The following is a 16,641-nucleotide window of genomic DNA, read 5'->3' as shown; positions in this document are numbered from 1 at the left end:
TAGGTACAGTAGCTGTAATAGAGTAATGTTTATTTCCTTTAATAGACGAAAAATAACTTCGCCAGATTGGGAATGCTCAAGCGACTTCAAGAATGTAAGAACAAACGTTCCAGGTACTGCTTTTATTTAAAAGCGAATTATTGTTTCTATTTAAAAGAAGTTTATTTGTTATATTCTCATTTCTTGTTTACCAATAGTGTGGCTCCACTGGGCAAAAGCGGGCACAGGGCACAGGGCACCTCGCATTAATAAAACGCGCTCATCAAAACTTCGCGTGGCGGGAAATCGGGGTCGAAAAAGGAGTCCTCATAAACAGCCCGACGGAGAGAGTTGCCATTTCGCCCTTTTAAATCCGCCGAGTTCGATTCCAATTACCCTTGTCGTAATGAAGATATTAATGGTAATGAGATCATTGGTGTTTTAAAGGGCTCTGACGGGCGCCAGCTTCCCTTTTGCGCCCGAAGTTTATTATTATAGTCGCCGGGGAATTTCTTTCGCGCCATTTCCCTCTCGAATTGTGTCCTCGGTCGCGGAAGCCGTTCGTCTTCTGTTTCTCGTTCTTCTTCTTGTCATTTTTCCTACGTGCGTCAGGTGCGCTCTCCCGCTCGACCTCGTTACGGGGCTTCCCTCCCCGCTGTTGGATGGGTGTCGTAGTTAACCCATTTTGAATAGTGTGCTTTTTTTTTTAAAGACATTTTTACGTCGGAATGTTGAGATATGGATCATAAATACTCGACTTCTAACTGGCGGACTCGCGGCTTGACGGATGAGTGGGTAATATACCTTAAGATTAATTAAACAGCCGGAATGAATAAAGGTGAAATGAATGACTAATGATTAAGTGGAGTTATTCATGTTATGTAATATTTTCGTAAATGAACATTTGAGGGAATGAGCGCAGGTGGAAATATGAATAATATTGATAAAGCAGCGGTTTCCTGAATGTTCAGTGTTTATAAACATCATCTTGCTTATTTTAGCCGAGTCTTTGGGTTATTAAATTTTATATAACAAGAAGGAAAAAATAGAAGATTTTATATCAAATCAATTAAATGCCTTGTTAGTTTTCAGCCATGGAAAATAGCATTTAGCTCTCCCGGAAGAACTCGATTTTATTTTTTTTTATTCAGTTGGGATATAATAGGAATTCTGCTTTAGTATTAAAAAGTCTGTTGTTTTGACGCTTGCAACTTGGTTTCCTTTTTCTTTACCGTTATGTTTTGCTTTGTAGGGAGAACACGAATATACTAACTTCGCAGTATGTTTTTAGCGGTGACAGTTCTTCAGAAAGCTGTACATTTCCCAAAGCATCTTATAGGAGGAATTTGAAGCCTGTAATATCTGTTTTGATATATTACTTCAGTGTATAGTTTTAGCGTTGACAGTTCTTCAGAAAGCTGTACATTTCCCAAAGCATCTGATAGGAGGAATTTGAAGCCTGTAATATCTGTTTGTCAATGCACTCAGAATTGTGAGCAGCAATCCTCTTGATATTGTGTGTGAAGAGCTCATGTTCAAAAACAGGAAATAGATGATTTGAAGTAAACTTAATGGACTTTCTTTATGACTCAGAATGAAACTCTGGCAGCTAACGTCATTTATTTATCAATATACAGTCACTGATGCTACTCTCGAATACATTATGATTATACCTTTGAAAGCTTCCATTGTACCTGAATAAAGAAAGTAACTGTTCATTCCATTAATATCTCAGGATATTAGAATATTACCGATAAAGAAAGCATCTGTTTAGTCCAGTAATATCTCAGGATATTAGAATATTACCGTTAAAGGAAGCAACTGTTTACTCCAGTAATACCTCAGAATTATTATAAGAATGTTACCGATAAAGAAAGCAACTGTTCAGTCCATTAATATCTCAGGATATTAGAATATTACCGCGAAGAAAGCAACTGTTCACTCCAGTAATATTTCAGGATATTAGAATATTACCGATAAAGGAAGCAACTGTTCAGTCCAGTAATATCTCAAGATATGAGAATATTACCGCTAAAGAAAGCAACTGTTCAGTCCAGTAATATCTCAGGGTATTAGAATATTACCCATTAAGAAATCAACTGTTCACTCCAGTAATATCTCAAGATATTAGAATATTACCGATAAAGAAAGCATCTGTTCAGTCCAGTAATATCTCAAGACATTAGAATATTACCGTTTTGTGTCCGACATTCCTCGGTGACTTTCGAGCGAAAGCAGAAGGGAGGTCAGGTAATTTAAAAGTGTTTTGGAATGCAAAACTATGCTGAGAGAGAGAGAGAGAGAGAGAGAGAGAGAGAGAGAGAGAGAGAGAGAGAGAGAATTCTAAACCCAAAGCACCTTCAGGTTCGAGAAAAATACACACCTGGGCGACGGCCATTGCAAGGAGGCGCAAGAAACAATACCTTTCTCCTTTAGTTTTTTTTTTTTTTTTAATCAGAGGAATCTTATCTTTTTTTTTCGACCGGCGAAGCGTCCTCCTCGATAATAGGTTTAAGCTGGACTTGATTTCTGTCGCGAATTATATCGATCGGTGTCAATAGTTACCGTCTTTTTACTGATTGGCGGATTCCTGCAAAGGGGGCGGGGCTTGGGAAACTCCTCCCGCCCGCTGGCCAATTGGTGACGGTCCCCACTCGCGCTCACATTGATTGTGGGAGGGGTGAGCGCTCCCCGGTGAGACACTGCATTTTCATAGGAAGGGGGGCGGGCGGACTAAGAACTTTATATGCCGTTTATTATGTCTTCATTAAGCAAACCTCGTTTAATATCTCCCGCTTTAGGCGTCCAACTTACGCGGATTCCGGTACCGGAATGGGATGCTTTCTCCTGCGTAAAGAAAGCCCTACGACTTTCTCTCGGGGCTTTCTCTGATGCCTGGAAAGTCACCTGTTAGCCAATTCCTTCACACCTAAGAAAAAGGTCTTTGATAAGCGGGGGGAGAGAGAGAGAGAGAGAGAGAGAGAGAGAGAGAGAGAGAGAGAGAGAGAGAGAGAATGCAGTACCTCATCACATATATCTTTAATGCTTGATTTGACCCTAATAATGGATTTCCGGTGATTGATGTAGCCTTTCCATGGCGTTGCATTTGTCACTGTCTATTTTTTCGTATTATAAATTACCAGGATGCCTCTTGTCATCTAAAATCGTATTCATAATTGCGTTCTGAAAGCATGAAAATATGCACCTGTTTTTGGAACCGAATCTGGGAGCTCACTCAGTTCTCAGACCGTTAAAGGTTGTATCTTGTATTAAATAGTAATGATCAAAGTGACAGCAAGCGAAGAGAAATGATTATTGTTAAAGTGAAAGTAAGCATCATTATTTGATCACCGCCCTTAAAATTTAATTGCACCTGATGGAGTAGGGAATTGGGACTCTATTCTCTTGATCGTATAATTTTAGTTTTCTGTAAAAGAAAACTATTGTGCCGGCTTTGTCCGTTCGTCTGCACTTTGTCTGTCAGCCCTCAGATCTTAAAAGCTACTGAGGCTAGAGGGCTGCAAATTGGTATGTTGATCATCCACCCTCCAATCATCTAACATACCAAATTACAGCCCTCTAGCCTCAGTAGTTTTGATTTTATTCAAGGTTAAAGTTAGCCATAATCGTGCATCAGGCAATGATATAGTACAGGCCACAACGGGGCCTTGGTTAAAGTTTCATGGGCCGAGGCTCATACAGCATTACACCGAGACCACCGAAAGATAGATCTATTTTCGGCGGTCTCGGGATAGATCTATTTTCGGTGGCCTTGATTATACGCTATACAGAAAACTCGATTGCGCCGAGGAAACTTCGTGGCAATTTTTACTTACTTGTCTTGTAGGTTATCCTGTTACAGATTGTGACCGTTCTCATATTCTCTTATCACATCTTAGAGTAGGCCACTGAATTGTGATTGTAGAAATCTCATAGGAATTATCAGCGGATATGTATTCCTAATAATGATTCGGAAACTATAACAGAAGAACAATGTCAGCATATTTGACGAAATGAAGTTAAACCACGATGTTGATACAAATATTGGACCTATTTTTAACAGACGATATTGATACCTGGGTCTGGAACCATCGAATCATTCAGTATTTGTGAGGCAATGGATCAGCAATAAATGTAGTTATGTTACGGAATGATTTGGAAGTATAGTTTTCGTAGTATGAGAAGTAACTAATTAGAAGAAGATTAATTTTATATTGTTAGAATTTTTGTCATGTGCATGCAACTTTCGGCAGCCATCAGGCCGCACGGGAATTTCACCCCATGTTTCGGCTTGACGACCTAAGCGTTCGTACCAAAATTACAGTTGTCATTCCGATTTATTATTTTATATTTTCATAATTAGATCCAGGGAGGCTAAGAGGTTTGTCCTTCGAGACAAAAAAAAAAAATAAATAATTAAAAAAAAAAGATAAAAAATTTTGACCCCTCAAAATTTTTTAACCCCCATCTCTTTCCCTTTTTATATTTTCTCAATGAGATTCAGGGAGGCTAAGAGGTCTGTTTTTCGAGAAAAAAAAATAATAGTAAAAAAAAATAATGGGATAAATAAAAAAATTTTGACCCCTAAAATTTTTTTTAGCCCCCACCCCGCCCCCTTTCCATTCTTCCCAAAACCCCAGCAACAACAACGAAGAACGCATAAATAGCCGTAGAGGCCATTTGCATGGGAAGAACACACACAAGAAAGAACGTATATCTGGCAAGCAAGTCAAAGGCAAAAGTGTGATCCGCTCGCTCCGCCCACCCTGGTTTCTTACATGGGTGGGCGGTGGGTGTGATTAAAAAGAGAGAGAAAGAGAGAGAGAGAGAGAGAGAGAGAGAGAGAGAGAGAGAGAGTTTAGCCCCCTCACGCAGTGTGTTGAAGATGAACTACTCACTTCTCTCTGCCACGGTCTTGTTTTGCTTTCCTTTCGAGGGATTTTTTTTTTTTTTTTTTTTATCCAAGACAGAAATTTGCTATATCCTGAAAAAGACCGAATTCTTGTCATGACGTTTTGGTCTTATTTTGGTCTTACCGCAGAAGACTTGATATGACGATTGGTAGTTAGGCCTTAAAGCGTCTTCGTTTCGGACTTGAATCGAGGACTTGACTTTCGTTACCAGTTCGTAATGTCCTGGACTTATTTACTTTAATTTAGTAATTTCCAGACATTTCAGAATTGTCATGGTCTCGCTCCCAAGGACTTGGATTTCGATAAGACTAGAACCCCGTAGGGGGGTAGTGCCATCAGTGCAACTTATACGGTGCACTGTAGACATTACTTAAGGTTCTTTGCAGCGCCCCTTCGACCCCTAGCTGCAACCTCTTTCATTCCTTTAACTGTACCTCCGTTCATATTCTCTTTCTTCCATCTTGCTATCCACCCTCTCCTAACAATTGTTTCATAGTGCAACTGCGAGATTTCCTCCTGTTACACCTTTCAAACCTTTTCCCTGTCAATTTCCGTTTCAGCGCTGAATGACCTCATAGGTCCCAGCACTTGGCCTTTGGCCTAAATTCTTTATATCCTCATTTTGATAAGACTTGAATGCCATAAAGGTTACGCTCTGTATTGGCTTTTCGGGCCGGTTTGGGCAATGAAGATTTGAGCTTGTTTTATCCTTCTGCTGAGGGCAAGAGTAACTGAAGGAAATTAATTATATCAGGCAATTGGAGACTTAATTTGCTTACGAATATTTGAACTTGCTTTGGTCTTACTGCCAAAGACTTCAATTTCGACACTGAAATTCAAGACTGCGGTCAGACTTCTTGATAGTTCCTTCACTGGGTCGATTTCTTAATTAATAATTATGATTTTTACAACTTAATGATTAGGAAATAATGATGATTTTTTACAATTGAATAATAAAAAATCATTAATATTTTACGCATTTAGGGAGCCACTGGAAGAGCGGAGAAAGTTCTTGTTAATCTCATTTGCTATTACATTAAGATAGGGAGCTTAGTTCAGAATTTCTCCTCGCCACAGGACAAGAAATTAATCGTGACATCTGTTCTTAATAGCCAATGGACGAGGGATTAAGACTGATAGCGTTAGCAGAATTGCAAAAAGGATCTTGAACATTTAATGTCACCTCTTTGTACGAAGCTAATATTAATCAAAGTGATGTTGCAGCTCTCTCTCTCTCTCTCTCTTCTCTCTCTCTCTCTCTCTCTCTCTCTCTCTCTCTCTCTCTCTCTCTCTCTCTCTGTTTGTCTGTTGTTCTGTTGCTGGAAATTGAATATCTAGTTTTTACGGTTAAAATTAGGGTTTAGTCATAAAATGCCTATCAGACGGGTTTCTCCAACGTGCTATAATTTCGTACTGAATACGTAATTTTTTATATTATTTCGTAATTTAAATTCTGAATGAGAAAATTATAACTATATTGGACTTCAAAAGAGAGAAAAAGATATATTCTTAATCAGTTGAGCGTATATGTGATTTATAACACGTTCTTGGGTTCCATTTTTTTATTTTAGTGAAGAGAGAGAGAGAGAGAGAGAGAGAGAGAGAGAGAGAGAGAGAGAGAGAGAGAGAGAGAGAGAGAGAAAGAGAGAGAGAAGGTACCTGGATTAAACTAAGTAGGAAAATCGCGAGATGATACTAAAGATGATAGTTAGAGAGAGAAATAATGAGCGGAACATCTGAGCTCTTTTTAGATTCATCAAAAGCTTTGTTCCTGGAGCATAAAATTCACGTGATCCTGAGAGAAGAGTTTTCAAATGATATTTTACCGATTTAAAAAAAAAAAAAATAAAATGCCCTTTTGAACCCTGTCGTATTACACGACTATTCATCTTGAAACAAGTCTTTATTTGACTATGATGTGGATTTTATGTATTTGGGCCATTGTAGATATAATCAGGTGTTGGTTAAATAATGTATAATCAGGTGTGGTCTGTATTTGACATCGTCGGATGTCGTCTATACTTGATGTAATCAGGTATGAATTATTCTCGAGGTAATCAGACGTTGGCCATATTTGATATAATCAGGTATTAGCTGTACTTGATGTAATCGGTTGTATTCTCCGCTTGATACTAAACTTGTATTGTCGTGAGTAGGCTGAGCTGGACATGATCACGTGTGGTCTGTTCAGGCACAATTAATTTAGGGTAGTCTTCATTCAGCCAAGTATGAGAAATGTCCAAAACAATGTGATATATCCACTTTGGTTTTTGATAAATCTAAATGTTTTCTGTGTTAGGCACACTTTCCCAGCGTCCTCATTCGCTTATGATAACTGGTAAGTCTTTAATAATCAACAAATGGAATATTTAAAACGTCCTCATTTGCTTATAATATCTAATATTCCTTTAATATTCATCCGGTGGAATATATAAAGCACTTAGTGATTGCCCTAGAAGTAGATCACTTGAAGTTTATATATAAGTTTAATGTTTTTCGATACATTTTCCATGTAGACCCGAAACTGAAGGTTTGATGAAAATAGATAAGAGTGTTCATACGCCTTCAATTCTCGTTAGAGAGACTGTCAATCCTTAAATAAAAAATAAAGAAATATTGTAATGTTTTTCGATATATTTTCCTTGTAGACCCGAAACTGAAGGCTAGATAAAAATAGATAAGATTACTCATACCCCCTCAATTCTTGTAAGAGAGACGTTCAACTTTCTTAAATAAAAATGAAAAAAAAAAATACTTTAATGTTTTTCGATATATTTTCATTGTAGACCCGAAACTGAACGTTGGATAAAAATAGATAAGAGTACTCATACACCTTCAATCTCGTAAGAGAGACGTTCAACTTTCTTAAATAAAAAAAAACGCTTTAATTTTTTCGATATATTTTCCTTGTAGACCTACAACTGAAGGTTACATAAAAACAGATAAGAGTATTCGTATGCCTTCAACTTCCTTAAATAAAAAAAAAAAAATTAGAGAAAAGGCGAACAAAGCTTGAAAACAGCGACACATCCTAAGCAAGTGGGTTTTTGCCAGAGGAAGTCGGTTTTAAAGCTTCGCTCCTGCACCCACCTATTGATCTGCTTCCGAAAGTTTGATGCTGCCGCCATGGCCATGCTTTTGCAGTTTTAGTTTGGCCCGGACTTCAGTTCGGACTTTGTTGCCGGACTGTTTCCAGCAAACTACTACACCTCAGGTTGGTGTGGGTGGGGGTGGGGGAGAGGGGAGAGGGGGTGTCTCTGGTCGTAAATTATTACCATCCAGGGAAGTCTGGGCTGAGCGTAAAAGCGTCAGGGTTAGGGGGGGGTGGGGTGGGGTTGGGGGGACTTGGTGTCTCTTGGAATAGGTTGGTTCTGGTCGATTGACGGTTTATGATACGTCTCGGTTGGATGTCAGATTCACGATGTTAGGGACACGTAGGTTTTTCTTGGTTTAAACGTGGTGTTTTTTTCATTTTTTGTTTTTAAATATGTTAGATTATTTTATGAGTTGTGGAGTTAATTGTATGTGGTGAATTAGGAGTGGGACTTGGTTAAAAGCTTTATTCTTCTGTTTAAAGAATGTGATGTAAGGTAATTCCCCCATAGGGGGTTAGTGCCGTCAGTGCACCTCATGCGGTGCACTGTAGGCATTACTCAAGGTTCCTTGCAGCGTCCTTCGGCCCCTAGCTGCAACCCCTTTCATTCTTTTTACTGTACGTCCTTTCATATTCTCTTTCTTCAACTTACTTTCCGCCCTCTCCTAACACTTGATTCATAGTGCAACTGCGAGGTTTTCCTCCTGTTACGCCTTTCAGACCTTTTACTGTCAATTGCCCTTTCAGCGCTGAATGACCTCATAGGTGATTCGACAAAATATACTTGGATTTAAAGCTTTTCGTGTTTCTGTAGTTTCTCCATTTGAGTTATTTCTGTCGACATTCATGTTCCTCAGTATTACCACATTAGCTACTCATTTATTTATTTACTTATTAATTAATTTATTTAATTATTTATTTGTTAATTCACTTTTTCTTTTCTGATAACTGGTCTCCTCATTCTGCATTTCCTATCACCTTCTGTTACTTCTTTCAGATAAACGCCGTATTCTTTGGAAGCTTGAATTTCAAGTCAGTGGCTTCTGTGGGCTTGTTCCATAGGAATAGGGTTCATCATCTGAATAATAATAATAATAATAATAATAATAATAATAATAATAATAATAATAATAATAATAATAATAATAATAAATTTTTAGTAACTACTTACAGACTGACTGGTTGATAGATCTTAGAAGCATTGAAATGAAGAAAGGAAGAAAAGGGACTATACTATAATAATAATAATAATAATAATAATAATAATAATAATAATAATAATAATAATAATAATAATAATAATAATAATAATAATTTTTAATAACTACTGACAGGTTAGTTGATCTTAGAGCATGAAATGAAGAAAGGAAGAAAAGGGACTGTACTATATTAATAATAATAATAATAATAATAATAATAATAATAATAATAATAATAATAATAATATTAATAAATTTTCAATAACTACTGACAGACTTACTGGTTGATTGATCGTAGAGCATGAAATGAAGAAAGAATGAAAAGGGACTATGCTATGTCTGACGATAAAGAGAAATCATTGACTAGACAACGACAGATATGATGACATTTTACAGTGTATGAAAATGAGATATTTTGGGGATAATGACTCCTAAGGGCTGTTGTTTATCAAAGGAAGAATTATAAACAATGACCAAAGGAAAAGATAAGATGGCAGGAAGAGAAACTAAAATATCCACGTTAATGTTATTAGTTGTCTCAGAGTATCGATATTCTATATTATTTTCCTTTATTTTTCTCGCGCAAATGATTTTAGTATTTAACTCACGCTTGCAGATGTAAAAATCTATTAATATATCCCGCCTTCAATTTCTTATCTAAGAGAGAGAGAGAGAGAGAGAGAGAGAGAGAGAGAGAGAGAGAGAGAGAGAGAGATTATGTGGGGAGAATATTGGGACACTGTAGTGGCCAGATGTCGGTTTAGGCGGGTGTGGGCAGCTTACATATCAGGTCTTTACAACGCCTCCCCCCAAAACCCTGCTAACCCCACGAGCCAACGGTGGACCACCCGGGCCACCCGAAACATGCCACCACCCCCTCCACCCACCAAATGCTCCCGATGGGGGGGTGGTAGGGAGGGGAACCTTCTCCGTTCCCCCTACGATCCTTGATAAGCCTTCTCCATCCCACCACCTTCCAAGGGCGATAAAAAAATTCTTTTGCCATCAATTTCTGTCCACCAACTTTTTTTTCCCTTTTTTTTACTTTTCTCTACAACTTTTCTTTCTCGTTTCACTCGGAAAACTGCTGTATATTTCTTTCTGTTCATTTATATGGGGTTTACGTAGTTTTTGTTCTTTTGTTGAGTGGAATTAAGCATACATTTTTCCGTCAAGCAAAAACTTTTATTTATCAAAAATTCGTATAATTTTATGTACGTGAAATTATGACCGTCTGGCTCTCATTTGACTTGTGTCCCTGTGTTCCGGAATTGACGTGACTTTATTACTGTAAGGTTAAGGTGGCCTTATGCCGGTACGGGCTCTTGATCCTTCAGGTTTCTTCTAATGTGTAGCTTTAATGATATAAGCCTGTAATATTTATCTTTAAGTTCTTTATTTGTGTATTTGTAATAGCCACTATGTTCTGTTCATTTCTCCATCTCTTCACACTTGTTTTGGATAAGCGTGTCACTACAAAGCCTTGAATCCGAAATTAAAGTCATTTGAATAATAATAATAATAATAATAATAATAATAATAATAATAATAATAATAATAATAATAATAATTTTATGAGTGACTGCTTAGTACGTATTAATATCAATTATACTGAAATATAAAGAAATCTAATAATATTTGAAGCTTCATAGGTCACTCATAGTAAGGTTTTTGCTCACAGAGAATAATATACAGTAATTAATCCCTTGATACTTTTTTTTTGCTAAAGAAGTGTTTGAAGGCTTTTAATCTAAATTTTTCCCTGATGACCAGAGTAGTCAGTTTTGATTGGAATTAATTGAGTTCATTGTAATTTCTTAGTTCAAAGAGAACTTTGTTGGAGAGAGAGAGAGAGAGAGAGAGAGAGAGAGAGAGAGAGAGAGAGAGAGAGAGAGCGTATTGCATGCTACTGTTATTGACATGCAATTGAGCTTCATGAAAGGATGTTCCTCCGAACTGACCGATTACCTTCACTGCCATGAAGACGAGAATTGAAAGGCAACGCTGCTAAGAAATAATCTCCCATGCATTATAATAGCCAAATGATTACCTCTGCTAACTCACTTGCAAGGAGGTTATTGCTTGTTTTGTGTGTCTTGTTTGCTAGCAGGATTGAGCAAGAAGTTATATGTAGATTTTTACGAATATTGTACCGAAGATGGGCTTTGTGAATGGTAGCGTGTGGGTAGATCCTGGGAGAGGTCAGAATGTATCTTTTGAGGAGAGGTGGACCTTTTGAAGGTGCGGGTCGCTCAGCCTTGGCGGAGGTTTTATGTGCTCATATCCTCTTGATTTGATACAGTCTTTATCGTAGTATGCATCTCTCTCTCTCTCTCTCTCTCTCTCTCTCTCTCTCTCTCTCTCTCTCTCTCATTCACTTTGAACAAAAGGAATTACAGTGAATTTTATTACGATCAGTACTGACAGTTCTGGTCATGAACGACAGATATAGTCTCTCTCTCTCTCTCTCTCTCTCTCTCTCTCTCTCTCTCTCTCTCTCTCTCTCTCTCTCTCTCTCATTCACTTTGAACAAAGGAGTTAGCCTACGGTGAATTTGATTACGATCAATACTGACAATTCTGGTCATGAACGACAGACTTAGGCTCTCTCTCTCTCTCTCTCTCTCTCTCTCTCTCTCTCTCTCTCTCTCTCTCTCTCTCTCTCACGATTAAGACTGGCGTCCCTCTTTACCCTGTCTTTATCTATTATTCTGTCTGTGTTCGACACTGCACTGCAATGTGTCGTCTTTTTTCTCTTCTTCCAAAGTTCGTCTTTGGCTTTCATCTCTGTGCCTCGCTCGACTTGAGTTAAAACGCTTCCACCTCAAAATTGATCAGTTTGATCTACTTTTCCTTGTTTGATAAAGTATTGTCAATTTTTCTCATCTTTCAATCTTCTAATCAAGATTTACCTCTCACCTTTCCTCCTTCTCGTGATTTCCTCAACCTTTCATAAATGCAAAATGTATATAAATGGCTGTTCAGCTTAATTTGTAATTTCCTTTTTCATTTTCCTTTGTATTGTTGATTCCTTACATTGACCAGTTGACCATGTATGTATATACAATACTGTTTTCCTTAATAAAGGCTTCAAGAAGAGGTCCATTGGAGGACGAAAGTGTTGGGCATATTCTAACCATTTACATATTTCATTTTCCTATGTGGGATACAACTGAATATGTACGTATATATATATATATATATATATATATATATATATATATATATATATATATATATATATATATGTATATATATATATATCAGCAATAAGTCACCAAACTATATATATATATATATATATATAAAGACCAGGTATATATATATGTCTGCATATATATATATATATTACGTATATATATAATTATTATATATATATGTATATATAATTTTATATAAGTTTTAATTTTTTCGAGAATAATGTTAATAACTATTATTAGATAATATTATAGTTTACCAGTTACCTACTATCACATGACATTCCCAGTTATCGATTCATTTGCTGGAATAACACCCGTAACTGGTAAATAACTTGAGCTAGTGAATTTCTCTTTTTTTTATTTTTCTTGAAAGTTAAAACCAGAACACCGTCGTTAAGTGAAGCGTGTTGGTCAATCTTTTTCCTTATAAAAAAAAGAAAAAAAAAACATAAAGAATATTATGACTGACTGCGCATTTCTCACGTCTTCTCCCAGGCGAAAGAAGAAACAGCTGTGCGGACATGATGGCTGCTGGTCGCCGACACGTTTGGTCGCCGTGGGCGCGGATGTTCCCAGTTCTCCTGGCTACTCACGGTAAGTAGGGCTGATAGACGAATCACCCCTTCGCACAATGGTGCCACAATTGCCGGTAAGTGCTCGAGAGAGCCACTTGAGGCTGTTGCTAGATCTTTGCTGCCTTCTGAGAATTTTTTTTTTTTTTTTTTTAATTTCAAGGACTTCCGTGAATGTTACAACTTATTTTTGTCATTTTCCGTCCCCCAGTTCCTCTCATTTTCCTAAGGAGTATATAAATATTTTAATTTGTTTCATATTTTTCCCGGCTCTCTCTCTCTCTCTCTCTCTCTCTCTCTCTCTCTCTCTCTCTCTCTCTCTCTCTCTCTCTCTCTCTCTCTGTGTATCTGGTAGGAATTTTCCAATTATTTTCAGACCTCAGTGTTGCTTTGTGATTTTCCTTAATTCTTTTCCCCTTTCCTTCATTCTCTCTCTCTCTCTCTCTCTCTCTCTCTCTCTCTCTCTCTCTCTCTCTCTCTCTCTCTCTCTCTCTCTCTCTCTCTCTCTCTCTCTGTGTAATGTAGGAATTTTCCAATTATTTTCAGGACTCAGTGTCGCTTTATGTGATTTTCCTTAATTCTTTTCCCCTTTCCCTCTCTCTCTCTCTCTCTCTCTCTCTCTCTCTCTCTCTCTCTCTCTCTCTCTCTCTGCCCGCACTTTGTTGGAGGGCGCCTTGTATTTTTATCGATTTCTATGGATATTGCTTCGTCTGATTTCCTTTAATTCTCGCTAAATATAAAAGGAAAGTCCATAGATCTTTCAAAACAGCGCGAAGGTAAGTTAGAATTGGAACTCGATTAAATTTTTTTATATTTTCATCATTTTAGGTGTAATACTTTCGTGTTAACATATATTTAGTGTTGAATTTACCAAACATATATTTAGTGTTGAATTTACCTAACATATACTTAGTGTTGAATTTACCTAACATAGTGTTGAATTTACCCAACATATATTTAGTGTTGAATTTACCTAACATATATTTAGTGTTGAATATACCTAACATATACTTAGTGTTGAATTTACCTAACATATATTTAGTGTTGAATTTACCTAACATATATATATATATATATATATATATATATATATATATATATATATATATATATAGTATGTAGTGTTGAATTTACCTAACATGTATTTAGTGTTGAATTTACCTAACATATTTTTAGTGTTGAGTTTACCTAATATATATTTATTGTTGAATTTACCTGTACGATTGACATATCTACCCTTTTATGAATTTATGCTTCAATTGAATTACGCTCTGCTGTTATTAGAAATATATATATATTTTTTAGAAATTTCTTTGCAACGTAATAATTCTTCGTTTAAAAATGATAACTACACTTGCTATAATACTGGATTCGTTTATGATCTGATTATCTCTGCGAATTGGGGATCTGATTCCTTTGGGAATTGAATTTTCATTTTTAATTCGCGAGTTTCGTCATATTTTCGTATTCAGTTTTTGATTTACGATAATTTCTCATTTCATGAAGTTTGTCTTCCGAGATTACGATGACTTTTGGCTGACGGGCCTCACCTCTCTATTTTAAGGCGTTTCATTCTGTATGGTCGTTTCTTCAGCTGGAATTCCCAATGACTTTCATGATTTTATAATATCTAAGGATGAGTCTCCTTAAGCGATTCAGTCATTATGTTGAATTATCTTTGCGGTCCTACTTTTCTTTGTCGGTCGATTAATATCGTAATCTGGATCTTTCCTAGATTTTTAACCCGGTACGTATCCACCTTTGCGGCGTATTTAATACATGCCCGTTTGGGATGACCGTAAAAACATAAATAAACGGCTGTGAATATCTTAAAGATAATGACCCGCAAGAAATAGTCCTAGATAACGACCCCCGAACTTTGGTGGGGGGTCACTATCTAGGAAAGATCCCATAATCTTAATTTGATGGCTGGTGTATTTTAATGACGTCATAAGGTTTCCTCACATGGAGAAAGAAGTTATTTTTATGTACGGCAGAACATTTCCCGTTGTTTTTAACAAATGATTCAAAAGAGCTGCGTCGGCGTTGGGCACAAGATTGTATGATATAACATTCAGTTCTGAGGATTATAATGTAATTTATTCAATACAGAATTTATATTTACACCGAGGATTTTTTGAATAAACACACACATTATATACATATACATACTGTATATGTATATATATATATATATATATATATATATATATATATATATATATATATATATATATATATATATATATATGTGTGTGTGTGTGTGTGTGTGTGTGTGTGTGTGTGTGTGTTAATATTGAATGTCGAGCGAAATAAGTGATATAGGCTTTTTTCACTTCCGTGGGGTGATTCGAACCCACGCACTATAGTTAGAGAGTTACCACTTTTCCTAGGATTCGAAGCGAATCACAGCCAAGGGATACGTGTATTTCGATCTCTACCCATTTGATGGTTTTAAATGAGTTTTTTTGTTGGGGGGGGGTCATCTTTTAAGTTTAAATTAGACGAACGAGTTCCTTCTTGGTATTGGACATTTGGAGAATTTCCAATTAATAGAGAGTAAGAAAGAGGATGTATTCCCAGAGATATAGAGTAACCAGGGAAATGGGATGCATAGAAGGGATAATTTAGTGATAATTTAGTGATAACTGGCGCAGAGCTGCAATGAATGACCTGGACATTACTGACAGGATGACGAATATTGAACCTTCGACTTAACTTTGCTATTAAAATGAAACAGAGTCGATGCGGAATGCGCATCCCGCGACGACGTGCAAGTTGAGAAATACCGAGCGTTTCATGATGACCTTCGAAGGTGCATCCTCGGAAGTCCCGGATGCAATCGGTAATTATTGGAGGGTGCGTTTCATCCGCTGGATTGTCGTCGTCGTCAGCAGAGAGGCATTCTCTCTCTCTCTCTCTCTCTCTCTCTCTCTCTCTCCTTTGGTCCGTCATTCCTCGTCTCTTTTCCTCCTCAGTCACTCCTCAGGAAAAGCTGCTTTTCATGGCAGATTGGAGCCTTCGACGCCAACTCTCCTCCTCCCTCCTCTCCCCTCCCCTCCCTCCCTCCTCCCCTTCAACCTCCTAACCTCCTTCTTTCCTCCTCCTCCTCCCTCAACCTCCTCCTCCTCCCTCAACCTCCTCCTCCTCCCTCAACCTCCTCCTCCTCCTCCTCCTCATCCTCCTCCCATTCCATCTCCCTCCCTCCCCCCTCTCCCCTCCCTGTCTCCCTTCCCCTCCTCCTCCCTATCTCCTTCCTCTTTCTCCTCCTCCCTTCCCTCTCTGTCCCTCTCTCCCTCCTCCTCCTCCTCCTCCTCCTCCAGCGTTCCTAACCGTAACAAGTTTCGCCGAAGTCGGGTCGAATGATTTAGTCAAGACTGTCAACCGAAGCTTTGTGATAATTAGGAATGATGAGGGCTGCTTCTCTCTCTCTCTCTCTCTCTCTCTCTCTCTCTCTCTCTCTCTCTCTCTCTCTCTCTCTCTGTTCACCTCTCATGTCTAGTGTTTGTATCTTTTTCTTAGGATATATTCTTCTTCCGATTTCAAAAGGTGAAGTAGAAAACCGGTTTCTACAACTGAATGTAATATGCCTTCCAAATTTTACAGTTTTTGGACCACTTTTTATTTGCATATGTCTTCGTCAATTAGAAGAATATTAACGACTTTTCAAGGGGTGATTCTTTAG

At 37.5% G+C, this 16,641-nt stretch overlaps 1 protein-coding gene across 5 annotated transcripts in view; it reads left to right on the top strand.

Moving 5' to 3' along the window:
• Window positions 1–16,641, top strand: part of LOC136846708 (lachesin-like) — a 245,719-nt gene that overhangs the window by 71,835 nt on the left and 157,243 nt on the right. For all 5 annotated transcript variants that reach the window (XM_067117810.1, XM_067117814.1, XM_067117813.1 and 2 more), the window contains one exon: window positions 12,880–12,978. In XM_067117810.1, the coding sequence (XP_066973911.1) occupies window positions 12,906–12,978 (73 nt within the window). In that variant the 5' untranslated portion in view covers window positions 12,880–12,905. The remainder of the gene's footprint in view (window positions 1–12,879; window positions 12,979–16,641) is intronic.

Source organism: Macrobrachium rosenbergii, chromosome 15, assembly GCF_040412425.1.
Source record: "Macrobrachium rosenbergii isolate ZJJX-2024 chromosome 15, ASM4041242v1, whole genome shotgun sequence".
Lineage (NCBI taxonomy): Eukaryota > Metazoa > Arthropoda > Malacostraca > Decapoda > Palaemonidae > Macrobrachium > Macrobrachium rosenbergii.
This window is presented reverse-complemented; position numbering and strand designations above follow the sequence as displayed.